This window comes from Carettochelys insculpta, chromosome 30, assembly GCF_033958435.1.
Source record: "Carettochelys insculpta isolate YL-2023 chromosome 30, ASM3395843v1, whole genome shotgun sequence".
NCBI lineage: Eukaryota > Metazoa > Chordata > Testudines > Carettochelyidae > Carettochelys > Carettochelys insculpta.
Window position 1 is genome coordinate 15,668,110 of NC_134166.1, and position 26,792 is coordinate 15,694,901.

The 26,792-nt window shown below is 61.5% G+C and overlaps 1 protein-coding gene across 1 annotated transcript in view; it reads right to left on the reverse strand.

Moving 5' to 3' along the window:
- Nucleotides 1-26,792, reverse strand: part of MEGF8 (multiple EGF like domains 8) — a 77,703-nt gene that overhangs the window by 35,515 nt on the left and 15,396 nt on the right. Inside the window, exons 8-19 of the mRNA XM_074981350.1 lie at nt 26,216-26,396; nt 25,694-25,839; nt 24,808-24,927; nt 24,182-24,339; nt 23,813-23,920; nt 22,939-23,086; nt 22,331-22,494; nt 20,623-20,814; nt 20,079-20,279; nt 14,440-14,670; nt 2,604-2,722; nt 2,216-2,347 (exon numbers count right to left, since the gene is read on the reverse strand). Of these exons, the coding sequence (XP_074837451.1) occupies nt 2,216-2,347; nt 2,604-2,722; nt 14,440-14,670; nt 20,079-20,279; nt 20,623-20,814; nt 22,331-22,494; nt 22,939-23,086; nt 23,813-23,920; nt 24,182-24,339; nt 24,808-24,927; nt 25,694-25,839; nt 26,216-26,396 (1,900 nt within the window). The remainder of the gene's footprint in view (nt 1-2,215; nt 2,348-2,603; nt 2,723-14,439; nt 14,671-20,078; nt 20,280-20,622; nt 20,815-22,330; nt 22,495-22,938; nt 23,087-23,812; nt 23,921-24,181; nt 24,340-24,807; nt 24,928-25,693; nt 25,840-26,215; nt 26,397-26,792) is intronic.

Here is a 26,792-nt window from a genome sequence, read left to right on the forward strand (position 1 = left end):
CACCAAAGCATCCAAAGCCTCTCATGCACCTCTGGCATATTGTACCTGCGCGACCCCCACCCACCTACCCCCGATCTCCCCTCCCCGGCTGTGGCTATTGAACGCTTGTGATTCACTGACTAGTATCAGAGGGAGCCGGGTCAGTCTGTATCTTCGAGAACAACAAGCAGTCCTGTGGCACCTTAGAGACTAACTGATATTTTGGAGCACAAGCTTTCGTGTGACTTCTCTCTGATTCACCGACTGTTGTTACTGCTCTCATGCTGGTATCACTGTGAGCAGGGGGGTTGGAAGTGGGGCTCTGGGCTGGTGCCTGGGGCACCTCAGGGCCGCCTGGCACCGATGGCGAGAGGTCCCAGCACTACGCACAGTCACCGCCGTCAGGCTCTAAGCCACATCCCAGGGACTTGCCTGGGAACCTGTCACCCAGCAGACAGGCGACGGCTGACTGCCTGCAAAGGGCTCGGACGGGCGACCTGCCCGTGGGCCAGGCTCCTTCTCACACTTGCTTCCACACCGGGGGACGATGGGATCCCTCCACGGGGGCAAGGGGAAAAGGGGCCCCGAGAGCTCCTCCATGCCTTCACGCCAGCTCCTCCCTTGGGGAGCGTCCCTGCTGCGGCCGGAGCCAGGAAGGGTGGCTGAGGACGGACTCCAGAGCCGTCACACACCAGCAGCTTCAGCCCTGCCGCAGCCAGTGCCCAGAACTGCGCGATTAACGGCTGCAGTCGGATTGCGCCAACACTCTGCCCTAGACCCCATTTCTTACCAGCCCTGCCCCAGTCAGACGCCGAGGGCCGGCCGGCGAGCTCTGCTGGGGCCCACCGGGGGGCGGGGGACAGTGACCTCCGGACAAGTATCAGAGAGGGAGCCGAGTTAGTCTGTATCTTCAAAAACAACAAGAAGTCCTGGGGCGCCTGACAGGCTAACATATTTTGGAGCATGAGCTTTCGTGGGCAAAGACCTGCTTCATCAGATGCATGAGTGGGGGGTTCCAGAGGGGGTCTGAAGGAGGGAGTCTCTGGCCCTGCCCTTGACTGAGCTGACAAGGTCTGTTCAGTCAGGGTGAATGAGGCCCATTAACAGCAGGAAGTGGAAGTGCGAACATCAAGGGCAGAGAAACTGCTCCGCTCCTGATGTTCACACCTCCCCTTTAGCTACTGACAATGGGCCAAATTCCCCCCGATTGAACTGACTTGATTTCTCCTCTCGATGTTCACAACTCCACACCAACTGCTGATAATAGGTGTGATGGGGCTCAGGGGTCCCCAAGTTCTGCCCCCACCCCCGTCTGCAGGCAGGAGTGACTCTCGCTCAGCAGGAGAACAGCGGGTTTATTAGCCGACAGGACACAGCGTCGTACAGAGGAGTCAGTGCAGCCGGCAGAGACAGCCAGTCCCATCCATGTTGGGGAGAGGAGGCCCCGAGGGACCCGCCAGAGCCGGGGCCTGGCCCCCTCCTTTGCCTCTCTCTCTCCCAGCCCAGACTCACTGCCTCCAACTCCCAGTTCCCATTCACACCCCTGAGGCTGCAACTGCCCCTTTGTCTGCAGCACAGAGGTGTCACCTGGTCGCCAGCTTACCCTCAGCAGGAGCCCCACACCCTCTGTGAGCCACACACACACACACACACACACACACACACACACACACACACACACACACACACACACACACACACACACACACACACACACACACACACACACACACAATGGGTCCCATCCTCTGTGACGGACCAGACATTGTCAGCTCTGGCGCCGCCCTTGGCTGAGACTTCCTCTTTCAACCCCGCTCTGAACTCCCCCACTCACACAACTGACGACGAAAGCTCATGCTCCAAAATACCTGTTAGTCTAGAAGGTGCCACAGGACTGACCTGGGGGTGCGGCTGCTCTGTGGGGTGGGAGGACCCTGCGTGGATGTGGCGCGCTGGTTCCCAGACCTCTCCCCATGTGCGGGGCCAGGCTGTGGCCCAGGGGAGCTGGTGGGGGGAGGGACTGGCTGGTGGGACTGGGCTCGCTGGACAGGTTTGGTGCCTTACATGAAGGACCCCCAGGCTGGGCTGTCGACAGCCGTCTCTGAGCCGTATGCCCTGGTCTGGCTCTCGGCAGTGCCAGAGAAACCTCTATTCCTGCACCCGCCCCCCTGCCGCACCAGCCCCGGTGCCCGCACCCCACACCTGCCGCGCCAGCCCCGGCACCTGCGCCCCTCACCTGTCGTACCAGCCCCGGCAGTCCCCGTAGGGGTACTTGGCCAGATAGGCAGCAAAGAAGAAGCAGCTGTGGGTGGACTGGCACCAGGCGCACTGGCTGGAGTTGGACAGGCACTCGCTGCATGTGCGCCGCCTGTAGAAGAGGGTGTTACTGCGCAGCTGCCAGGCACCGCCCCCATCCCCCAAAGCCCCTCCCCCGCCCCGACCAGGCTGCACCCAGTGACCCAGCACCCTACCCACAGGCTGGGCACCCGTCCCACCCCCCTGCCTCGCCCTGCCCCCCTCAGCCCCCTGCCTGCAAGCTAGGCCCCATCCCATCTCGCCCGGCTCCCAGCTCTCTGCCCGCAGGCTGGGCCCTGCCAAGCCCTCCGCCCCCGGCAAGCACTCACTGATGGCACAGCGCAGGGCAGTCCTGGGGGGCGCGGATGGCGAGGGGCTGCCGGCCCCGGCGGCTGCACAGCAGATCTCCTTTCTTGTTCCCATTCACCTGCCACTCGCAGAAGGGGTCCTGGGGGGACACCGGGGGAGGATCAGAGACGCTCCATGCACAGCCGGCATAGCCTCTCCCATCCCCTTCCCAGCACCAGAGTCCCCGGCCCCCACCGCCACGCAGCCGAGGGTGTGTCGGCCTGTCTGCCGGGGGCACCGCCACCGCGCCGGCCTGTCTGCCGGCCTAACGAGCTGTGTGACGAAGGGATTCTGCGGGGGTGGGCCCAGCCCGTTGCCCGCAGGCAGGGGCAGCGCTGGTGCCGGCAGAACTCGTGGGGGACCCCGTGTGCAGGATTTCCAGCACCAGCCTGGCAGACGTGAGGGCTTCCCCGATAGGCTCTAGCGGCCCTGGCTGAGCTCAGAAGGGCCGGGAGCGGAGACGCAGGGGTCCCAGGCGCTCCCCGCTGGGCTCTGCTGGCGCCCCTGGGACTTCACTGCCGTGAGGGGCAGGGAGCCTGGCAGCAGCGTGAATCCCATCGCTCCTCCGCCTTCGCCGGTCTAGGGCAGGGCTCCCTGCAAGCTCTGCGCCGCACACGACCCCACGAACACCTGTCATGGAGTGGGGGATACCTGTGTGTGTGTGAGGGGCTCACAGAGGGTGTGGGGGGCTCCTGCTGAGGGTAACCTTGACAACCAGCTGACACCTCTGTACTGCAGACAAAGGGGAGGTGGAGCCTGAGGGGTGTGAATGGGAACTGGGAGTTGGAAGCAGTGAGTCTGGGCTGGGAGAGAGCTAGAACAAGGAGGGGGCCAGGCCCCGGCTCCGGGGGCCCTCGGGGCCTCCTCTCCCCAGCGTGGATGGGACTGGCTGTCTCTGCCGGCTGCACTGACTCCTCTGTACGACGCTGTGTCCTGTCAGCTAATAAACCCGCTGTTCTCCTGCTGAGTGAGAGTCACTCCTGCCTGCGGACGGGTGCAGAGCTTGGGGGACCCCGAACCCTATCACAACACCTGCTGCCAGCTGGGGGCTCTGCCTCTCCTGGGCGTCCATCAAGCGCTCTGCGCACCAGCAGCTCGGCTCAAGGGGTCTAAGCCGCGGGTCGGCGCCTGGCCACGCACCTCGGAGTGTGTGGAATCTGCGCTGCGAGCCGGGAGCTGAGCCAGGCGCTGACGAGCCACAGCCAACGGCTTCCAGACACTTCAGCTGAGCCGGCAGCTCGCCCCCCATGCTGCAATGGGCCTGTCGGATTCCTTCGTACTCCCACCCGCGCCTACTTCAGCCCAGGGCCGGCCGGTGAGCTCTGCTGGGGCCCAGTGGGCGGGGACCTGACCTGGGGGTGCGGCTGCTCCATGGGGCGGGAGGAACCTGCGTGGATTTGGCACAACTGGTTCCCGGACCTCTCCCCATGCGCAGGGGCCGGGCTATGGCCCAGGGGAGCTGGGGGGTGGAGGGACTGGCTGGTGTGACTGGCTGACACTGTGGTAACAGATGCTCTGGGACTGGTTTGCCGCCACAGAGTGGAGAACCCCCGTCTGGGATGCGCATTGCCCTGTCCCTGAGCACACGCTCCTGGCAGAGTCCACACCACCCTCCGAGCAGCGAACAGGAGCCGCTACCAGGGAGCTTGCCTGGGAAAGCAGCATCCACAAAGAGCTCAGGTGCGTGTGGCTTTTGGGGGCTGCGCTGTGAGCTGTGGGTTGCATCTGTGTGTGTGTGGCTGAGCACCTGTTTTGCACAGAGGGGCCGTTTGAAAGGGTGTTTCGCAGTTTGTGAATTGGGAGAGCTTCATTCCAGGTGGGCATTCGGGGCAGATTAGGCTGGAGGCAAAGGCTTTGAGCCGGGCTTAGCCAGCCCAGCAGCTTTATGAGAAGGCACGAACAGCAAACACTGTGAGCAGTGAACAGGAGCAGCTAACAGAGAGTTTGCCTGGGAGTCACCTTGAGGGGGAGCCCCATACCTGCTGTCCCTGTCTGACAGGCTTGTTTCTCTTGTGCCCTTCCAGGCGGCACCAGAAGCATCTAGGGGAACTCTCTGAAGAAAGGGGGATAATGGATGGTGACAGGGCTAATGAGAGGTCTGCTGCCATGACCTGTACAGCATGTGCCATGTTTGTCTTCCTCATGGATATCAGAAAGAATTTTGTATGTCCCAAGTGCAAGCTGGTTGCCATTTTAGAAGAGAAGGTGAGAGGACGTGAAGCCCAAATATGAACCCTCAGCTGCGGTCCATCAGAGAGGGTGAAGACTTTCTGGACAGAAGGCAACAGATAATCCTGCAGGAGCAGCAGGCTGCTGTTCAAGACAAGGAGGAGAATGGGAAACAAGTTACCTCCAAGAGAAGAAAACCAGCTCAGGTCTCCCGAACTCCAGTGGAGATAAGTAACCGCTTTCAGCCTCTCTGAACAGGGGATGCTGTGGAGACAGCTGGGGCTGATACCTCACAGGGACTGGATCTGAAGGACTCCCCACAGTCTCCAAGGCATAGGATGTGCAGTCCTAGGGATGGAGGTTCTACGACCACCACCCCTAGGAGAAGACGACAGGTGTTGGTGGTCGGGGACTTCCTCCTAAGAGGGACAGAGTCATCCATCTGCCGCCCAGACCTAGAATCCCGGCAATTTGGCTGTTTGCCTGGAGCTGGAATCCTGGATGTTACAGGATCTCCTCAAAAATCATCAGACCTGCAGACTATTACCCCTTCCTCCTCCTCCATGCAGGAAGCAGTGATGAAGCCAAGAGCGACCTGACGAGATCACAGCGGATTATGTAACCCTAGGAAGGAAGATCAAGGAATCCGGTGCACAAGTGGTGTTCTCGTCCATCCTCCCTGTGGAAGGAGGGGGTCCGTGTAGGGATCGTCGAATCACAGAGGTAAACGTGTGGTTGTGTAGGTGGTGTAGCAGGGAAGGAGTCGGTTTCTTTGACCATGGGATTCTCTTTCGTGAACAGGGACTGCTGGAAAGAGACGGGATCCACCCCACAGAGGAAAGAGCATCTTCGTGGGCAGGCTTGGAAACCTAGTGAGGAGGCTTTAAACTTGGTTAATTGGGGGTCAGTCACACAAGCCCTGAGGTAAGTGGGGAAGGAGGAGGGTACAACATTGTAGGTTTCCCGGGTGAAGAGGAGAAAGTGGCCGATCAGCCACTTCTCTAAGGTGCTTGTACACAAATGCCAGAAGCCTGGGGAACAACCAGGAAGAATTAGAGGCCCTGGCACAGTCACACAAGTATGAGGTGGTTGGAATAACGTAGACTTGGTGGGACGATTCGCATAACTGGAGCAGGTCATGGAAGGGTATAAACTGTTCAGGAAGGACAGGCAGGAGAAGGAGGAGGAGTTGCGCTGTGTGTGAGGGAGCAGTGTGATTGCTCAGAGCTCCAGTATGAGGAGAGAGAAAATCCAGCTGAGTGTCTTTGGGTTAAGCTCAGAGGTGGAAGTAACAGAGGTGATGTTGTAGTTGGTGTCTGCTATAGACCCCCAGATCAGGGACATGAGGTAGATGAGGATTTCTTCAGACAACTAAGAGAAACTTGCAAATCACAAAGCCCTGGTTCTCATGGGAGACTTTAATCATCTGGAAATTTGTTGGGAGACCAACACAGCAACACACAGACAATCCAAGAAGGTTTTGGAGAATGTTGGGGATAACTTCTTGGTACAAGTGCTGATGGAACCAACCAGGAGCCGTGCACAACTTGACCTGCTGCTCACAAACAAGGAAGAAGTAGTAGCAGAAACAGAAGTGGGTGGCAACCAGTGATCAGAGATGGTAGATTTCAGGATGTGGACAGAAGGAAGAAGGGTGAAGAGTAACATACAGACCCTTGATTTCAAAAGAGCAGACTTTGACTTCCTGAGAGAACTGATGAGCAGGATAAAGAGTTGAAGAGAACGGGCAGTATTTTAAAGAAATCTTGCTGAAGGCACAGGAACAAACAATCCCACTGCATAGTAAGAAATGCAAACATGGTGGGCAACCAGCTTGCCTTAACAGGGAAATCCTTAGTCAGCTTAAACTCAAAAAGGATGCATACAAGAAATGGAAACATGGACAGTTGACTAAGGAGGAGTATAAACATACGGCTGGAGAATGCCGGGCAGTAATCAGGAAAGGGAGAGCACAATTGGAACTGCAGCTGGCAAGGGATGTGAAGGGTAACAAGAAGGGTTTCTACAGGTATGTTAACAATAAGAGGGTTATCAGAGAACGTGTGAGGCTGTTACTGGATGAGGGAGGTAACCTAGTGACAGATGATGTGGGAAAGGCTGAAGTGCTCAATGCTTTTGTTGCCTCAGTCTTCATGGACACGGACAGCTCTCACACTATGGTGCCAGACAATGTTGTATGGGAAGGTGGAGGGCAGCCCTCAGTGGGGAAGGAGCAAATTAAGAACTACCTAAAAAAACCTGATGCACACAAATCCATGGGTCTGGATTTAATTCACCAAAAGATACTGAAGGAATGGGCAGATGTCATTGCCGAGTCTTTGGCCATCATCTGTGAAGATTCCTGGGAGATCGGGAGAGATCCCGGATGACTGGAAAAAGGCAAACGTGGTGCCCATCTTTAAAAAGGGAAAGAAGGACAATCCAGGGAACTATAGACCAGTCACCTTACCTCAGTCCCCGGGAAAATCATGGAGGGGATCCTCAAGGAATCCATTTTGGAGCACTTGGAAGAGGGGAGAGTGATCAAAAGTAGCCAACATGGATTCACCAAGGACAAGTCCTGCCTGACCAATCTGATTAGCTCCTATGATGAGGTAAGAGGCTCTGCAGACATGGGGAAGTCAGTGGATGTGATGTACCTTGACTTCAGCAAAGCTTTTGATACAGTCTCCCACAACGTTCTTGCCCATAAGTTAAGGAAATACGGATTGGATACCTGGACTGTAAGGTGGATAGAAAACTGGCTTGACGCACGGGCCCAGGGGGTAGTGCTCACTGGCTCAATATCTGGATGGTGGTTGGTTTCAAGAGAAGTTGTGATGGGGTTCAGGGGTCCCCCTGCACTGCACCCCGTCCGCTGGCAGGAGAGACTCTCACTCAGCAGGTACAACAGCAGGTTTATTAGGCAACAGATGTCCAGTTTCTCACAGAAGCAACAGCATAGCAGCCAGAGACAGTCCTTCCAACCTGTCCTGGGGGGAAGACCCCGAGGGGTGCCCCTCTGGGGTGTAGCTTCCGCCTCCTCAGGCTGGCTGCCTTCCAGCTCTCCCCTTTTCCTAGCCTCTAACTGCCGCCCCTGATTCAAAAACCCCAGCTCAGCTCCTCCCTGCTCTTTGTTCAGGCAGAGGTGTTATCTGCCAGTTGTAGCCCCAGGGTCATCCTTAGCCACTGGGAGCTGCTGCTTGCCTCGGACATCCAGCCTGACTCACACATGCACCCCGCCCACTCCATCACATCTCTCCCCCCTTCCAGACCGCACTGAGCGGGGTCACTTAGCCAGTGACCTGGGGAAGTTCGGGGCCCTCCCTGCGTGACAGGGCATCGGCTATGGTGTTGTTGTTCCCCTTGACGTGGACCACCTCCATGTCGTAGTCCTGCAGGAGCAGACTCCACCGCAGGAGCTTGGCGTTGGCCCCTTTCATGTGATGTAGCCAGGTCAGGGGTGAGTGATCGGTGTACACGGTGAAACGCCGTCCAAACAGGTACGGCTGCAGCTTCCCCAGCGCCCACACCATGGCCAGACATTCCTTCTCTATGGCCGCGTAGCTCTGCTCCCGGGGCAGCAGCTTCTTACTCAGGTACACGATGGGGTGTTTCTCCCCTTTGTCATTCACCTGCATTAGCACCGCCCCCAGCCCCACGTCTGAGGCATCGGTGAACACCAGGAAGGGCTTGTTGAAGTCTGGATTTGCCAGCACTGGGGCCCTGACCAGAGCCTCCTTCAGCGCGCAGAGGGCCTCTTGGCACTGCTCGGTCCAGACCACCTTGTCAGGCTTTCCCTTTTTACACAGCTCCGTGAGGGGGGCTGCGATGGAGCTAAAGTGGGGCACAAACCTCCGGTAGTACCCCGCCATCCCAATGAAGGCCTGGACCTGCTTCTTAGTCTGGGGTGTTGGCCAATCTCTGACAGCCTCCACTTTAGCTGGCTCTGGCTTTAAGCAGCCGCTGCCCACCTTGTGGCCCAGGTAGGTCACCTCAGCCATTCCCACCTTGCACTTCCCTGCCTTGATAGTCAGACCAGCCTTCTGGAGTCGGTCCAGCACCTGCTTGACTTGGGACACATGGTCCTCCCACCTCTGGCTGAAGATGCAAATGTCGTCCATGTAAGCCAGGGCAAAGCTCTCCATCCCTTTCAGTAGCTGGTCCACCAGACGCTGGAAGGTAGCGGGTGCCCCCTTGAGGCCAAAGGGCAGGACCAGGAACTCGTAGAGCCCCACAGGGGTGATGAAAGCCGACTTCAGCCGGGCATCTTGGTCTAATGGCACTTGCCAGTACCCCTTGGTGAGGTCTATGGTGGTGAGGTAACGGGCTCCCCCCAGCTTGTCTAAAAGGTCATCAGGCCTGGGCATGGGGTAGGCGTCCGAGACAGTGATGGCGTTGAGCTTGCGATAGTCCACACAAAACCGAACAGACCCATCTTTTTTAGGGACTAACACCACGGGAGAGGCCCAGGGGCTGGACGAGGGTTGGATCACCCCCAGAGCCAGCATGTCTTCAACCTCCCGCTCTATGTCCTGAGCCGTCCTCCCTGTGGCTCTGAACGGCACACACTTGATAGGGGCGTGGGTGCCTGTCTCTATCCGGTGGACAGCCAGGTCAGTGCGTCCGGGCGTGTCCGAGAACAGCTGTTGATGCGAATGCAGCACCTCCTTGATCTCCGTCTGCTGGGCAGGGGTCAGCTGGTCTGAGAGGGGAATAGACTCCAGCAAGGAGCCGGCTCCAGTCCTTGTGAGTAAATCCACCAAGGGATCATCCCCCTGCCCCTCCCAGTGTCTGCACACGGCCAGCACCAAGTTCTGTCTGTCCCAGTAAGGTTTCATCATGTTCACATGATAGACCCGGTGGCTGTGGGTCCGGTTCGACAGTTCCACCACGTAATTCACGTCATTTAGCTGTTTGACGACCTTGAAGGGCCCATCCCAGGCCGCTTGCAGCTTGTTTCGCCGCACAGGTATAAGGACCATCACTTGATCCCCGGTGGCATAGGCTCGGGCCCTGGCGTTACGGTCATACCAGACCTTTTGCTTCCTTTGGGCCATGGAGAGGCTCTCCCTGGCCAGGCCCATGAGCTCGGTGAGTTTTTCCCGGAAGGTCAGTACATACTGTACCACTGACTCCCCTTCAGGGGAGGCCGTCCCCTCCCACTCTTCTCTGAGCAAGTCCAAGGGTCCCCGTACCCTCCTTCCGTACAGCAGCTCAAACGGGGAGAACCCCGTGGATTCCTGGGGCACCTCCCTGTATGCAAACAGCAGGTGGGGTAAGTACTTGTCCCAGTCATGGGGGTATTGATTCATGAAGGTTCTCAGCATCTGCTTCAGAGTCCCATTGAACCTCTCCACCAGCCCATTGGTCTGCGGGTGGTAGGCTGTGGCCCAGGTGTGCCGGACCCCACACTTGTCCCACAAGCTTTGCAGTAGGGCCGACATGAAGTTGGACCCCTGATCTGTGAGGACCTCCTTGGGGAACCCCACTCTGCTGAAAATGGACAGCAGTGCATCTGCCACGGTGTCAGCGTCGATAGAGGTCAAGGCCACTGCTTCTGGGTATCGCGTGGCAAAATCTACCACTACCAAAATATATTTCTTCCCCGAACGCGTTGCCTTGCTGAAGGGGCCCACTATGTCTATAGCCACTTTCTGGAAAGGCTCCTCTATGATGGGCAGTGGCCTCAAGGCAGCTTTCCCCTTGTCCCGGCTCTTCCCCACCCTCTGGCAGGGATCGCAGGACAGGCAATACAGACGGACAGCTGCAAAGATCCCTGGCCAGAAAAAGTTCTGTAACAACCTTCTCCTGGTGCGGTGGATCCCCTGGTGTCCTGCGAGCGGGACATCATGGGCTAGGTACAGCAGCCTGCACCGGTACTTTTGGGGAACCACCAGTTGCCTCTGGACCTTCCATGGCTCCGCTTTGCGTCTGGGAGCCCATTCCCGATACAGGTATCCCTTTTCCCATAGGAATCTCTCCCTGCAGCCCTCCCCCAGCTGTGGAGCTGGGCTGAGACTGGCCAGTTCCCTCAGCTTCTGCAAGGAGGGGTCTCTCTGCTGCTCTGCCTGGAATTCTTCCGCTCGGGCAGGAGCGGATGCTACTTCCCCATCCCTGCCTGGCTCCAGCACCCCTGGCCTGTGAGATCTGGTTTTTGGGAACCCCCTTTCTCTCAGGGTTGGCCCCTGTGGCTCCTGTGACTTTGGCTGGGCCTGTACCCCTGAATCTGGGGAGCGCACCCCTCGTTTTCTTTGGCTACGGGTCAGGACCAGGGCACGAGGGCGTTCACCTTGCCAGTTCTCCAGGTCAGCCCCCATCAGTACATCCGCCGGCAAATGGCTGTGCACGCCCACTTCCTTGGGGCCTTCCTTCTTCCCCCATTTCAGGTGCACCCTCGCCATGGGCACCTTGAAAGGGGTCCCATCAATTCCTGTTATCGTCAGGTGGGAATCGGGTATCATGCAGCCCGGTGCCACCACCCCGGGTCGGGCCAGCGTCACGTCAGCGCCTGTGTCCCAGAACCCCGTGACCTTTTTCCCGTCTACCTCGAGGTGTTTGAGACACTTGCTCCACAGAGGCATTGCCGCCCCCACTCTGTAAACTGGCCTCTGAGCATTTGGTCCCCCTGAGGAGCTGGTCTGTGGGGCGGATTCGGCCCAAGCCGAGTGCCCATTGTCAGCACCACCCGCCTTGGCCGCCAGCCCCTCTGACTTCTGGGACCCCACCCAGTTGACTCCATGACCCCCCGGCCTGCTCAACCTGTCTGGGAGCCTGGGGCACTGGGCTGCTCTATGCCCCTTTCGCCCACAGCGGTAACAGCCTGGGTCTTGTGTCCCTCGGGCCGGCTGCTCTGTCCGGGCTCTGTTTGGCTCTCTGGGGGGTGGGTGGCTGGCCCCTCTTTCCTGGGCTTGCCCAAGAGGTGGTCCCCTCTGTCGTACAGTTAGGGACCGGTCTCTCTGAGATTCTCGGTTTCTCCAGGACTCCCTCTCCCTCCGGGACTCCCTCTCTCTCCGAGACTCCCTCTCCTTGTGGGGCTCACTTTCAAACCTGGCCCGGCTGTTTGTGAAGTCATCTGCCAGTTTCCCTGCATCATGTGAGTCCCCTGGCTTCCGGTCCACGAGCCACACCCTCAGGTCAGGTGCGCACATCTCGTAGAATCGCTCCACAACCGCCAGCTCGATCAGGTCGTCTACGGACTGGGCTCCCATTCCGAACGCCCACTTCTGGTAGTATTGCTTCAGGCGGGCGGTTGTATCTACATGGTTTTCCTCTGGCCTCTTCTGCGCCTCCTGGAACTTCTTTTTGTACATCTCTGGAGTCAGCCCGAACTTATGCAGCAGGGCCTGTTTGAACCGTTCATAGTAGTGTGATGGGGTTCAGGGGTCCCCCTGCACTGCACCCCGTCCGCTGGCAGGAGAGACTCTCACTCAGCAGGTACAACAGCAGGTTTATTAGGCAACAGATGTCCAGTTTCTCACAGAAGCAACAGGATAGCAGCCAGAGACAGTCCTTCCAACCTGTCCTGGGGGGAAGACCCCGAGGGGTGCCCCTCTGGGGTGTAGCTTCCGCCTCCTCAGGCTGGCTGCCTTCCAGCTCTCCCCTTTTCCTAGCCTCTAACTGCCGCCCCTGATTCAAAAACCCCAGCTCAGCTCCTCCCTGCTCTTTGTTCAGGCAGAGGTGTTATCTGCCAGTTGTAGCCCCAGGGTCATCCTTAGCCACTGGGAGCTGCTGCTTGCCTCGGACATCCAGCCTGACTCACACATGCACCCCGCCCACTCCATCACAGAAGTGCCCCGAGGCTCGGTTCTGGGGCCAGTTTTGTTCAACATCTTTATGAATGACCTGGATGAGGGACTGGATAGAACCGTCAGCAAGTTTACAGATGACACTAAGCTGGGGGAGAGGTAGATACGTTGGAGGGTAGAGAGAGAATCCAGAGGGACCTGGATAAATTGGAGGACTGGGCCAAAAGAAATCTGATGCGGTTCAACAAGGAGAAGTGCAGAGCCCTGCACCTGGGGTGGAAGAATCCCAAGCGTTGTTATAGGCTGGGGACCGACTGGCTCAGCAGCAGTACGATGGAAAGGGACCTGGGGGCTATGAAAGGCTGGATGTGGGATGATTTGGCTGGTGTTGATCCCGCTTTAGGCAGGGGCTGGACTTGATGAGCTCCTGAGGTCCCTTCCAGCCCCAGAGTTCTATGGTTACAGAGCCACGTCCCAGTGTTGAGATCCGAAGCCATATGCGTGTGACCCAGCCTGGCCCGGCCCCCGGGGCGCACACACACCCACCCCCAAGGGAGCACCCTAACGGAGTGCCAGGCTGTCACGTGACTGGACTTTTGCACTGGGTACGGAAGCTATTTTGGGCGCCCGTTGTGTTTATCGACCCCAAACCGCGCGCCAGGAGGGCCGCGTGAGGTGTCTCAAGAAAGCAGAGGACGCTCTGAACCTGTGTGCGCCCCTTACAGGCCTGCACGCGCTGGTCGCAGAGTTACAGTTTAGTTCCGTCGCTGTGGTAGCAACGCTCTAGCGCTGAGCTTCACGACAGGCGGTGGGAGCTCGGCCCCCACTTCAGCGAGGGGATGGAAACCAGGTGCTCACATGTCGAATCCACTTCCCAGGGATTGGGACTCGGCAGTGGGATGCAGCCCACTGCTCAGGTGAGCTGGGCTGACAAAGGGTCTGAAATCAGACCCCCAGACATCCATCCTACCTGCCATGTAAATGAGGTGGGCGGCTGGCAACACCAGCAACCAATGGCAGTGTGCAAAGCGGCTCACCGGGGCCAGGTGGGGCAGACGCCCCAGTGCCTGGTGGGAAGGAGAAAGGGCTTTGTCCTTGGACCAGGGAGAACCGTGAGCTGGGCACTGCTAGGCCCACCTGGGACTTTTGTCTTTTGTTCTTGGTTTGGTTCCCGTTCTGAGGATCTAGGTCCCAGCACACTGACCCCGGCAGGCCAGACCTACAGGTCTCCAGTGACGGAGACCGTGTAACCTGAAACGGCCTTTCAGAGACGTCCAAGAACCAGCAGAGAACGTCGCTGGCTGCGTCAGTCGCTGACTGATGCACATAAAGCGTCATGTCAGCAAGTGTTCCCTCTAGCCCTGCTCTTTCTTTTGTGTTAGCAGCAGTTCAGGGGTTTGGGCTTGTGCGTGGGGGTTTGGGTGAGACCCAAGTACATATTGACCAGGGACTGTGGCTGGACCCTTTGGGGACTGGAAGAATCTGTGCGGTGTTGGTGAAATAGGTTTTAAGAGCCTCTCACTGGAGTTGGGGCGGGAGCTGGGCTGGGCTGGTGGAGCAGCTGGGAAGTCTGTGGATTTGCTGGTGCGGTTTCTGGCTGCCAGGGGGGCTGGCGGAGGGGCTTGTGTGGCTGGTTGGATTTGCCGCAGGGAGAAGGAACTCCCAGTCTGGGCTGCGGGTGGCCAGGTTTGGAGCAGAGATACCCTGGATTGATTTCTCTAGCCGTGCCTGGAAACCTCGTCTGAGTACCCAGCCCCTCCCCGCAGCACACACGCCTGCCGGCCTCGACCGAGTACCCAGCCCCTCCCCACAGCACTCACGCCTGCCGGCCTCGACCGAGTACCCAGCCCCTCGCCGCAGCACACACCGCCTGCCGGCCCTTCCCCCCGGCCCGACTCACGGCGCTGCAGGCGTGGCAGTCCCGGTACTCCTCGCACAGGAAGCAGTTGCTGGGCGAGAGGACAAGGCGCACGGCACCCGCCCCACATGGCCCCGAACTCTGGAGCCGCCCATGGCAGCTGGCACTCAGCGGGCACCAGCCACAGCCCTGGTCAGCCAGGCAGGCCAGGCAGGAGGGGTAGGAGGGGCAGGGGCCCCCCCGGAACGGCTCCAAGAAGAAGTACGAGATCTCCTGGGGGAAGAGAGGCTCAGTGAGACAGGGAGCCCCCCGCAGCCCCCCCAAACCCCAGCCTCCCACAGCCCCCCCAACCCCAACCCACCCCCGATGCCCCCTGCCCCCACAGCCCCCCCAAACCCCAGCCCCCCACAGCCCCCCATACCCCAGCCAGCCCCACATGACCCCCACAGGCCCCCCATACCCCAGCCCACCCCACACCTTCTGCAGCCCTCCCATAACCCAGTCAGCCCCACATCCCCATCAGCCCCCCATGCACCCCACAGCCAGCCCCATATACTCCCCAGATCCCCTCCATACCCCAATCAGCCCCACATGCCCCATCAGCCCCAATCCCCAGAAACCCCTGGGAACCAGTTCCACAGACCTCCAGCTATCCAGGAACCCCAGAACCCTCCTTATTCCAGGGGAGCCCCACACACCCAGGAGGGGTGGGACGCAGGGGGTTCCGGCCAAGGTAGGGTGGTCAGAGAGGGCTGCAGAACACAGGGAAATGGGGCAGAGGGACCCAGTGGGGAGGTGCACAGAGGAGCTTTACTGGAGGGGGACAGACACAAGGCGAGGTACGCGGGTGGAATACGCAGCATGTACACTCGGGGGTGTACAAGGAGTACATGGGGTGGTACAGCTGGGGAGCGGTCATGCAGGATGGATGGAAAGTATCAGGGTGATGTACTAATGGGAGCCACATAGGGAGGTCCTCTCGGCGGGGGTGGGGGCACACAGGCAGGCAGTAACCTCAGGTGGGGGATCACACAGGGTGGGGGGGGTCACAGGGGGCTGGGGATACCTGGGGGGTCAGAAAGGGGCCAGGGGTACCCAGGGTAGGTCACATGGGGCAGGGGGATAGAGGGGGGCCAAGGATACCTGGAGGGAATGAATGGGGTTGGGAGGGGACAGAGGGAGTCTGGGGATTCCTGGGGATATCACACAGGATGTGGGGGTCAGGGGGAGCCAGGGGTTCCCGGTGTCACACAAGATGGGGGTGGGGTCAGAGGGGGCCAGGGGTTCCCGGGGTTCACACAGCATCAGAAGGGGCTAGGGGTTCTCAGGAGGTCAAACAGGGTTGGGGGTGTTCACAGAGTGGGGGGATTGGGGGTGCCAGAGGTTCCCGGGGGGTCACACAGGGTGGGGGGGCTAAAGCGGGCTGGGGGGGGGTTCACAGAGGGTGGGCGTGTGATGGGGTTCTGGGGTCCCCCAAGCTCTGCACCCTGTCCGCAGGCAGGAGTCTCTCACTCAGCAGGAAAACAGCAGGTTTATTAGCCGACAGGACACAGCATCATACAGAGGAGTTAGTGCAGCAGGCAGAGACAGCCAGTCCCATCCATGTTGGGGAGAGGAGGCCCCGAGGGGCCCCCAGAGCTGGGGCCTTGCCCCCTCCTTTGTCTCTCTCTCTCTCCCAGCCCAGACTCACTGCTTCCAACTCCCAGTTCCAGTTCAAACCCCTGAGGCTTCACCTCCTCCTTTGTCTGCAGTACAAAGGTGTTACCTGGTCATCAAGGTTACCCTCAGCAGGAGCCCCACACCCTCTGTGAGCCACACACATACACACAGGTATCCCCCACTCCATCACATCTCTCCCCCCTTCCAGACCGAACTGAGCGGGGTCACTCAGCCAGTGACCTGGGGAAGTTTGGGGCCCTCCCCTCGTGATTGGGCATCGGCTGCACCCTCAGTGCTCCCCTTGATGTGCACCACCTCCATGTCATAATCCTGCTGGGGGAGGCTCCAACTCAGGAGCTTGGTATTGGCCCTTTTCATGTGATGCAGCCGGGCAAGTCCCTTTAGTTCCCTCGGGTTGGTCGGTCTCCCTGCTTCTGTCTCTGGTCCGTCAGCCACGTTCTCAAGTCGGGCAGGCAGAGCCCATACAGATGCTGCAGCACCAACAGATCAAATAGTTCTTTTCTGGGCTGGGCCCTGCCCTGTCTGACCACCAGCCCATACAGCTGCTCCAGACAATGTTTGGAATTCAGTTACAGTCCAGTAAAGGAAGGTACAAATGCTTCCACCCTTGGCATTTAGCCAGACCACCAAAATGGTTGTGTGCCTCAGTTTCCCCTTCCATGCCACACAATAGGTTTGGAATGTTCCTCCTCATGTGAGAGGTTGCAAGACTAGTTACAGGGAACAATGGTGACATTTCAGAGTTACAGACTCCTTCAACATACAACTCATGCTTCTACATCAATGTCATCATGTCACATGGCTCTTTTTAAACATTCAGTGCATGGTACAATTCTACAGCTTTTGGTAGCAGCACCCATTGGTTACAGCAGTCAGCGTGAGTTACAGGACAAACCCATTGCAACTGCACATTTACGTTGCTCTTTGGTAGACCACAACCTTTGTGCAACATCCTTGAGAATCTGGTATTTTGGGGATAAATGGCTGAGGTCTTTCTTAGCACCATCAAGTTCTAATCTTCTCTCTTGCCCCCTGGGGTGGAAATTTGATCTCTCTGGCTGTGCCCTCCCTTCTAACAAGAGCTGGGCCATTGATGATCTCAGGGAGACGGCCCCCTCCCAGCCAGCCTGGAAATTTGCAAACCAAACTGCTTTCTGAGAGTTGTTTTGTGAGTCCCAGACGCAGAATCCACATGGAGAAATCCCTGTTTATCCCTTACTGGCCCACCAGGACCACAGCTCCTTTGTCCTTCCACCTCCAACTACTGCCTCCCCATGGAATCAGAAGTGGAGTCCAGTATAAGAATATAAGTGTTTCCACCATCTGGAGATGGGGATTTGCTGGCCCTCTCCTGCATCCTACAGAGACTGACTGTGCAGCTGTTTTACTTGGTTCTCACAGGGCTGCTCACATTCCCTGATAGTTTTCACTTTACTTGCATCAACTTCCAATTCCTGAGAAACTTTTACCCTGCCTGCTCTGGACCCTTCCAGAGCACAGCCAGTGGTTTCACACTCAGGCAGGTCCTGGCCATCAGGAGCTGAAACAAACTTCTCCCCAGGCAAAGGGCTGCTCTGGCTCTTACAGACAAGCACCTTTCCTGTTCACTCTCCTCCACCTCACTCCCATTTTCTGCAGTCCCCACAGACGGGTCAGGAAAAGTTTCAGGGAAATTCTCTTCCTCAAGAGCTCCCCCAAACAACAACTCACCCCTGTCTGGCTCCACAGGGGCACTGCTCCCTTGAGCCACAACCAGCTCCTGGGTTTCACCTACACCCAGGATCACTTCTGGCCCATCAGGCAGATTACCACATAATCCCCCTCCAGGCAGACAGCCAGTACCACCGGACAGAAGATTAGGGTCCCTTTTCTCCCTTCTGCTACCAGCTTCTTTATCTTCATCAGTTAGCGTAACTCCATTGCCCATCTGTTCTTGTGTCCTGGCAAGAGGATGACTCTAGTAGGACAGAGTCCTCTCACCCCCTCCCAGTAACACCTCAGCATCAGGCAAAGAACAAGCACCAGAATCGTCTGGTCTCTGGGATTTCCTGATGATCTTAACTGGATTAGACCAAGTTAAAGCATCATCCCCCCTGAGAGACACAGAGGTAGGCCCACTTCCCATCTGGGCTTCAGCTGCCCTCAGATCCAGCTCTGGGATCTTGGCTCCATCTCGAGCCCCCACAGGCTCAGGCAAAGGATTCACTTCCCCAGAAGCAGAAGCACTTTTCTTGCACCAAGGACCAGTGTCCTTAGCAGGGACACCACTGCCCATCCCAGAGCCATTCCCTCTGCTCCAGCCCCCATGGCTGGATTCAGAGACACACCTGGAATGCTCTTTTCTGGTGGATCCATCTCCAGCCATCCTAGGCTGGTGAATCTTCCTCAGACAATGGGCTAGTTTCCTCATTGGCACCTTTTCCAAACGCAGGCTCTGCTCTCTCCCCAGGCTGCTGCTGCTGTTCAACACAGACAGACAATGGGAGACACTCTCTCCTTTGTCCCAGTCCCCCGGCTGGTCTCCACACACACACAGAAGGTGAAGCAGCTTCTCTCACAGACAACTTGCCATTCCCAGTGGATCAGCTGCTTTCCTGCACAGACACACAGGCACCTTCCTCGGCCCAGGCCTGGAAAACTCTTCGCAGGTCTGTCTTGGCCACTAGTAGATGATGGGTTGGAATCGCTCCTTCCCTCCTTGAGCTGTGGCAGGCCACTCGGTTCAGAGCTCCAGGCAGTCCAGGGTTCCCTGCCCCGATTCGGGCTCACCTCTGCAGGATTCTCCCCAGCCCTCAGCTCCGCCACTGCACATCCACGCTGCCTTGTCCAGCTTCTTTAATCTCGATTCGGTTTCCAGGTGCTGCCACTTCACAGCGGAGTTGCTCAGCGTGGTTGCAGGCTCTCAGGTTGATGCCCTCTGCACCCCACGATTCCTGGAAGAATCCCTTCAGTGTGCCAGGTTCCTTGAGGGTCACAAGCTCCCTGGGGTTAGGCCGTAGGCCCCTCTGCCCTCTGGGACCGACTCCAACAGACTCCCAGCGGAACCCCTTCTTCAGTGTGACACCCGCTCTCAGGGACCATGAGCACCCTGTCTTGGGAAGAACTCATTCAGCGTCAGCCTCCTCAGGGGTCACTTGTTCCTGGGGGTTGGGCTCTCGGCCCCTCCACCTTCTGGGACCGACTCCAACAGATTCCCAGGAGTAACCCCTCCTCGGGTGTGACACCCCCTCTCGAGGACCCCGACCGCAGTTGCTTGGGTTCGGCCGCAGGCCCCTCCGCCTTGGGGAACTACACCTCACTGCCCTTCAACACACCTGGGTCTCGCAGGCCCCACTTCTTCCGGGGCCCCGGTCACTTACTGCTGGATGCTCCATCCTCGGGGTGCAGAACATCCCACTTCTGACACCAGTGTGATGGGGTTCTGGGGTCCCCCAAGCTCTGCACCCTGTCCGCAGGCAGGAGAGTCTCTCACTCAGCAGGAAAACAGCAGGTTTATTAGCCGACAGGACACAGCATCATACAGAGGAGTCAGTACAGCAGGCAGAGACAGCCAGTCCAATCCATGTTGGGGAGAGGAGGCCCCGAGGGGCCCCCAGAGCTGGGGCCTGGCCCCCTCCTTTGTCTCTCTCTCTCTCCCAGCCCAGACTCACTGCTTCCAACTCCCAGTTCCAATTCAAACCCCTGAGGCTCCACCTCCTCCTTTGTCTGCAGTACAAAGGTGTTACCTGGTCATGAGGGTTACCCTCAGCAGGAGCCCCACACCCTCTGTGAGCCACACACACACAGGTATCCCCCACTCCATCACAGGGGGTTTGGGGCGAGCCAAGGGTTCCCAAGGCGGTCACAGAGGGTAGGTGGCCAGAGGGCGGCCAGGGGTTCCCAGTGGGGGGCCAGAGGGGGGCTAGGGGTTCCCGGGGGGGAGTCACACAGGGTCGGGGGGATTGGAGGGATCACACAGGGTGGGGGGCCAGAGGGGGCCGGGGGTTCCCGGGGGGACTCACGCTGCCCCCTGGCACACCGGTGCGGTCCCAGATGAGGGTGAGCTCGCTGCTCTGCCCACCGCCCGAGCTGTTGAGATGCCCCTCGACCTGCACCAGGTACTTGTTGCTGCGCTCAGGGCTGCCGAAGAGCCACTGGGTGCCTGGGCGCTGTAGGGGGCGCGTCTCCTTCTCCTGCTGCACTGCCCAGCGCCCCACCTCCTCCTGCCGACACGGGGGTCAGGGCGGGGCCGATACCCGGACGATCCCCCCCAGCGCCCCACCCCCAGCGCCCCCCTCCTCCTGCCAGCACGGGGGTCAGGGCGGGGCCGATACCCGGACGATCCCCCCAGCGCCCCCCTCCTCCTGCCGGCACGGGGGTCAGGGCGGGGCTGATACCCGGACGATCCCCCCAGCGCCCCACCCCCCAGCGCCCCCCTCCTCCTGCCGGCACGGGGGTCAGGGCGGGGCCAGTACCCCACCACTTCCACCCCTCAGAGAGCCCCATCCCTGCCAACCCCTCCCCGGAGCTCCCGCCCCCAAGGGTCCCGCCCCAGCTGCTCCTTACCAGCTCGGGCGAGCTGGGGGCCCGGCCCAGCTTGGCGACGACGTGCAGGCGCTGCATGCGGGCCCAGACGGAGATGTGGGGGGCGGGCGGGGGCCCCGCCAGCAGCGGGTAGATGAAGCCCTTGTAGACCAGGGAGACGTCCATCTCCGTGCTGGGGCTCAGCGTGATGGTGGTGCTGCGCACGACAGACACCTGGGGGCACCAGACTGGTCCATTACCACCCCCGTCCGCTGCCTGGGACAAACTCGGGGCTGCAGGCCCTGTGCTGGGCCGGGAGAGAGCCCTGTCCCCCAGTAACCGCCTCGCTCTGCCCAGGCGCTGCCCCGGCGCCCTGGCAGTGCTGGAATTGGGGTGCTGCCCCCCCCACACAACCCGAGCCTTGGGGGGCGGGTACAAGACACCTGCCCAGGCGCAGGTGGAAGCCCAGAGAGGGGCCTGGGCGGGGGGTACGGATGGCCCCTGTGCTGCACTGAGGCCGTCGCCCCCCAATAACCCCGCGGGCGCCTGCCAGGCCACAGGGGTTTAACGTCAATCCGAAAGCCGCTTCTGCCGCACTGGGTCTAAGCTGCACTAAGCCTCCCGCGGGCGCCAGCGAGGTGTGGGTGGAAGCTGGCGGTGCCCCGGCACCAGGCTGGCACGCGGCGTCAGGGACACCGGCTCAGGAGTGGCTAGAAACGGTCTCGGGCTGAGAGCCACACGGGGGGGATCCCCCCCCCAGTGACGGGGGCTGAGCAAAGGGCCCGATCCCCAGGCGGGGGCGCCAGATTACGGAAACGGACGGGGAGGTGCTGGCGAACGCAGCCACCAATGGCGACGCCACAGGGAGGTGATACGCCAGGGCCGGGGAGGAAGAAAGGACTTTTCCCTCCACGTGGCAAGTTACGGGAGGGCCCTGGCACAGACCAGCTTCCCCCTCACTCCTGCGTGCGCCGGGCTGTCGACTGCCGCAGCCTGGCAGGGAAGCAGCACCTACCGCCAGCTCTACCTATCGCTTCACCCGGGTCTCCCTCCGGCGGCTCGCAGCCCTCCAGACGCGCGCGCCGGGGGCCCGCCCAGCGCCGTGTGCTGGGTTACAGCCAAGTCCGTACTGACCCCCGGGGACGGGGTTGGGCCCTCGGGGCCAGAGGAAGCCGAGGGGAGTGGGGGAGCTGGGTTCCCGCCTGGGCACTCGGAGGTGCTGGAGAACCTGGGGCTTTGCTAGTGCAGCTTCTGGCTGCCGGGGGGGGCTGCTGGATTTGCCTCCTGCGAAGGGAATCCCAGCCTGGGCTGTGGGCAGCCGGACTTCAGCAGTTTTCCCAGCTGGGCCCAGAACCCCCTGATACGACAGCGCCCTGCTGGCCGAGAGCCGAGCTGTTCAGGGGGGCCGTGGAGGGGTGGGGGTGCAGGGCCTTGTGGCTCCCCACACTGTGGTGACCTCCTCCTCCTACAGGCTCTACCACCAACCCCTCCCACATCCCTCCATGTGGAGCCCCAATGCCTGGCCGCCCCCAAGACAGCACCCCCTAGAGAGAATCCAGAGCCCAAATTGTCCCCCAGCTGCGCCCCCTCACGCATCCACAGGGAACCCACTTGCCTGGCTGCCCACCAGCAGCGCCCTCTGGCCCCTCAGGGAACCCCAGTGCCTGGCTGCCCCCCGGCAAAGCCCTCTGGCCCCTCAGGAACCCCAGTGCCTGGCTGCCCCCCAGCGAACCCTCTGGCCCTGCCCCACCTTGTCAGGCTGCGAGTCATTGCGGGGGTGCTGGTAGGTGATGAGGTGCAGGCCAGGCAGGAAGTTGTGGCGCTGGCAGCCCTCCAGGGAGGTGATGAACACGGGACGTGGCCCCCACCAGCCGTAGGTGCCTGAGATCTGCCCCACGCGGCAGCGGCTCTGCTCTGGGAGGGATCGGAGACTGAGCCCTCGCTGCCCCTGGCAACGCAGCCCCCCACGCCCACCGCCCCCGGCAACGCAGCCCCCCCCCCACCCGCCACCTGCCGCCCCCGGCAACACAGCCCCCCCGCACTCCACCTGCCGCCCCCGGCAATGCAGCCCCCCCGCCCGCTGCCCCTGGCAACGCAGCCCCCCCACACCCCGCCCCCGGCAACGCAGCCCCCCACACCCACCGCCCCCGGCTGCCCCCGGGCAACGCAGCCCTGCCCCGCCCACTGCTCCTGGGAACACAGCCCCCGCCACCTGCCCCCCGCCACCCCCCAGGAATGTATCCCCCCCCCACTTCCCCGGGAACACGGCCCTTCCACACCCCTGCCTGAGGAATGCAGTCCCTTGCCCTGTGCGGGGGAAGAAGGAAGGGAAGGGGGCAGGCGTGGGGGGACACTCACCAGCAATGGGCATGCACGTCTCATTCTGCACGCACCACCCAAAGGGCCCCGGTGCATGGGGCAGGGGGGGACCGGTCCCCCCAAATGCCAGGCAGGACTCGCAGTCCACTAGGAGCCGGGCCAGGCCCAGACAGCCGGTGCTGGGACACTGAGAGAGAGACACCATCAGCGAGGCCAGGGCCAGCACCCCTGGGCTAGGGGCAGGAGGCAGCCAGAGTGTACGGGGTGGAGGATGGGCTATAGGGGGCTGGGGAGAAACCCACATGGGGGGGGCTGAGACTGGCCAGGCCCAAGGCCCCAAGAACTGCCTGGGCTGATTATGCCCAGTGACCCCCTGTGCTATGCTGGCCAGGGGTCCCTGCACCCAGAGATCGGGGCACTGCTCCCTCGGAGGTGGGGCCCAGGGGGCCAGAAGGACAGGACTCCCCAGGGGCCCTGGCAGAGCCAGGCTGCTGGGCATTCAGACACAGGGCCCATGGAGGGAACAGCGCCCACAAGGGGCTGTGGGGAGCTGGGGGCAGGATGTGGCTCACTCACGTTGCTGTGGGGACATGGTGCTGCGGGGGTGGAGCTCAGGGAGGCGAGGCTGGGGGGTCACGGCTTGGGGGGTCACTCACATTGCTGTGGGGGGGGGCTAAGGGGGGTCACTCACATTGCTGTGGGGGGTGGGGCTGGGGGTGTCACTCCCATTGCTGTGGGGGGGCAGGGCTCTGGGGGGGTCACTCACATTGCTGTGGGGGGCGGGGCTGGGGTTGTCACTCCCGTTGCTGTGGGGGGCAGGGCTCTGGGGGGGTCACTCACATTGCTGTGGGGGGCGGGGCTGGGGTTGTCACTCCCGTTGCTGTGGGGGGCGGGGCTCTGGGGTGTCACTCACATTGCTGTGGGGGGCGGGGCTCTGGCAGGCGTCCAGGCACCAGGTGCATTCGGGGTCCTTCGCACAGGTGCTGCTCTCGGTGTACATGGAGCAGTAATCCAGGTGGTACTGCGGGGGCAGGCTGGTGAGTCACTGCACACTGCGGTCTGGGACGCCCCATGTCCCTCCAGTAACCAGCGCCAGGGGAAGTGGGGCTGAAGGAAGATGCAGCGCCCCCTCCCCTGCCCCCAGGAGAGCCCAGAATCTCAGCACCCCAACACCCGGCAGGCCATGGCCGAGCAGGGGAGCCATTTGCCTCCGGGGCAGTGGTGGTGGGGGCCTGTTTGGCTCTGGGGGGTCGGGGGGGAGAGGGGCTCTTGGGTCACTTACGTTCTGGGAGGGCACCTGGAAGACGAAGGGGGGCACCTTGTAGGCCATGAGGTCCCCGCGGGGGGCCCCACTGAACCCCCCGGCCACCAGCAGCACGTTGTCCTGCAGCACGGCCGCCACGTGGGAATAGCGCCCCCCGGCCGCCTGCCCGGCCCTCTCTGCCAGAGAACAGTGTCAGGCCCCTGTGCCAGGGCTCCCCCAGCCCCAGCCCCAGGGTGCCCCCACCTGGCCTTGCTGCTAGGGCTCACCCCATGCTTCAGCGTGCCTCCCAGCCTTCTACCCCCACCCCACCCGCACTCACAGGGTACCCCACCCCCATCCGTCGGGGTACCCCACCCCCATCCACCAGGGTACCCCCAAAACCACACCCACGGGGTACCCCACCCCCATCCGTCGGGGTACCTGCAAAACCGCACCCACGGGGTACCCCACCCCCATCCACCGGGGTACCCCACCCCCATCCACCGGGGCTCCCCCAAACCCATTCATTGAGGTGCTCCTGCCCTCACCCACCCCACCCACTAGGCTCCTCCAACAACCCCCTTAACAAAGTCCCCCTCCCTCCAGCTCCCTGACTAGCCAGGATGTCCCAGTCTGTGTGCTGCCCCCGGCCCAGGCCCCCTCACCGTGGGGCAGGGCGTGTACCAGCGCCCGGCTCGGCACCCACTGGTGGCAGCCCAGGTGGTAGAAGAAAACCTCGTCCTCGTAGCACTTCTCCTCGTGGTAGTGGGTGTGCACGTTGCCCCCTACAAGTGAGGGGGCGGGGTTAGACACCACAGGGGGCGGGGTTAGACACCACAGGGGGCGGGGCTAGGCACTGCAGACGGGCAGTACAGCCATGGGGGCAGGGTTAGACCTCAAGGCAGGGAGAGAGCTAAGCAGCAGGTGGGGCAGGGCTAGACCTCAGAGGGGGCGGGGCTAAGCACTGCAGAAGGGCAGTACAGCCATGGGGGCGGAGCTAGATCTCACAGAGGGCGGAGCTAAGCACACAGGTGGCAGTACAGCCATGGGGATGGGGCTAGGCACCACAGCTGGCAGCACAGCTGCAGCGGGGCCAGGGTGAGCACGGCTGGAGGGGGGCTGCAGAGGGCCCGGTGGGGTCACCCTTCACGCTCTCACCACAGCCCCCATGTGGGGTGCCAAGGGGCGGCTGGGGGTGTGGCGGGGGGGCCGGGCACACAGGAGCCAGTGACAGGACAGGATCAGAGGGTCTCACTCGGCCCAGTAACCCGGGGCGCTGACGGGCTCCAGACGGGGCCCACAAGGGGCTCCCCAGGTCCGGGGGGGCGGTTACCATGACAGTGACCCATGGGGGAGGTGACGCCCCAAGGGCCGGCAGGGGGAACGTGGGGGCAGCATTGGGGCGCGGGCGCTCACCAGACACCGCCACGCGCCGGCGCTGAGGCAGGGCACTGGGGGGCGTCCAGGGGCAGCTGGCGCTCGGCGCTCACGCACGAGGCTCCGGCCCGCCCACCCAGCGCCGCAGATCGCCCAGCCGGGGCGGGGGCTCACCGTACACCACCATGTAGCTGCCCATCAGGCTGGCGCTGTGGAAGGCGCGTTCGCGGGGACCGTGCTGGGGGTCGCGCCCACGCAGGGAGCTCCAGAGCCGCAGGTCCACATGGAACAGGTCCGTGCTGTTCACCCGCATGCTGAATCTGGGGGAGGGCAAGTCAGCCAGCGAGCCCTTGCCCCACCCCCCTGCCCCCTTCTCTGTACCCCCAGCCCCACCCCCTGCACTCCCACCCACCCCGCTCTGTGCCCCCCCGCCCCACCCCCTGCCCCACCCACCTCTGTGCCCCACCAGCCCCACCCCTGCACCCCCACCCCACTCTGTACCCCACAGCCCCACCCCCCCACCCCTCTCTGTACCCCCTGCCCCCCACCCCCTCTGGGCCCCCCAGTCCACACTCAGTCCCCCCTAGCCCCACTCTACAACCCCAGCTTCCACCCCAACCCACCCCCCTGCACCACCAGGCCCAGCCTGGTCCCCCTGCTCCCCCGGCTGGCCCAGCCCAGCCCTGCCCCACTCACCGGGCCGTGGAGGGGCGGTGCCCCCCGTACACCAGCAGGGTGCGGGAGGGCAGGTGGAAGACCATGGAGTGCCCGGCAGCAGCAGGCGCCTTCCCCCCCGCAGGCACCACCCGCTCCCACTGCCACGTCTCCAGCTGGAAGCGGAACATCTGGGCGGAGAAGACGTCCATGGCAGTGCGGCCTGCAGGGGGCACAGGGTTAGCGGGGGGGGGCCCCAGAGTCCCAGCCCCCACCAGCGCCCCCTGTACATGGAGCGCCTGGGCAGCTGCCCAGGGACACTGCGGCTCATTATGGCCCCCAGCCCCACTCTGGCTAGCAGAGCGCCCCCGGCCGGCAGCAGCACCCAGAACACTCTAACCCACCCAGAGGGACCCCTACGTCCAGCCCACCCCAGCTCTCCACCAGCCCCACACCCCGCCCAGAGCCAGGGACGGAGCCCAGCGTCTGGCTCCCAGCCCTGCCTGCTTTCCTCTCCCAGAGCCGAGCAGAACCCGGGACTCTAGTGTGAGAACATGGCCAATGTCGGGGGAAACCGAGGCACCCCCAGCATTGGGAGTTTCGCAGGTATCTGGGGTGG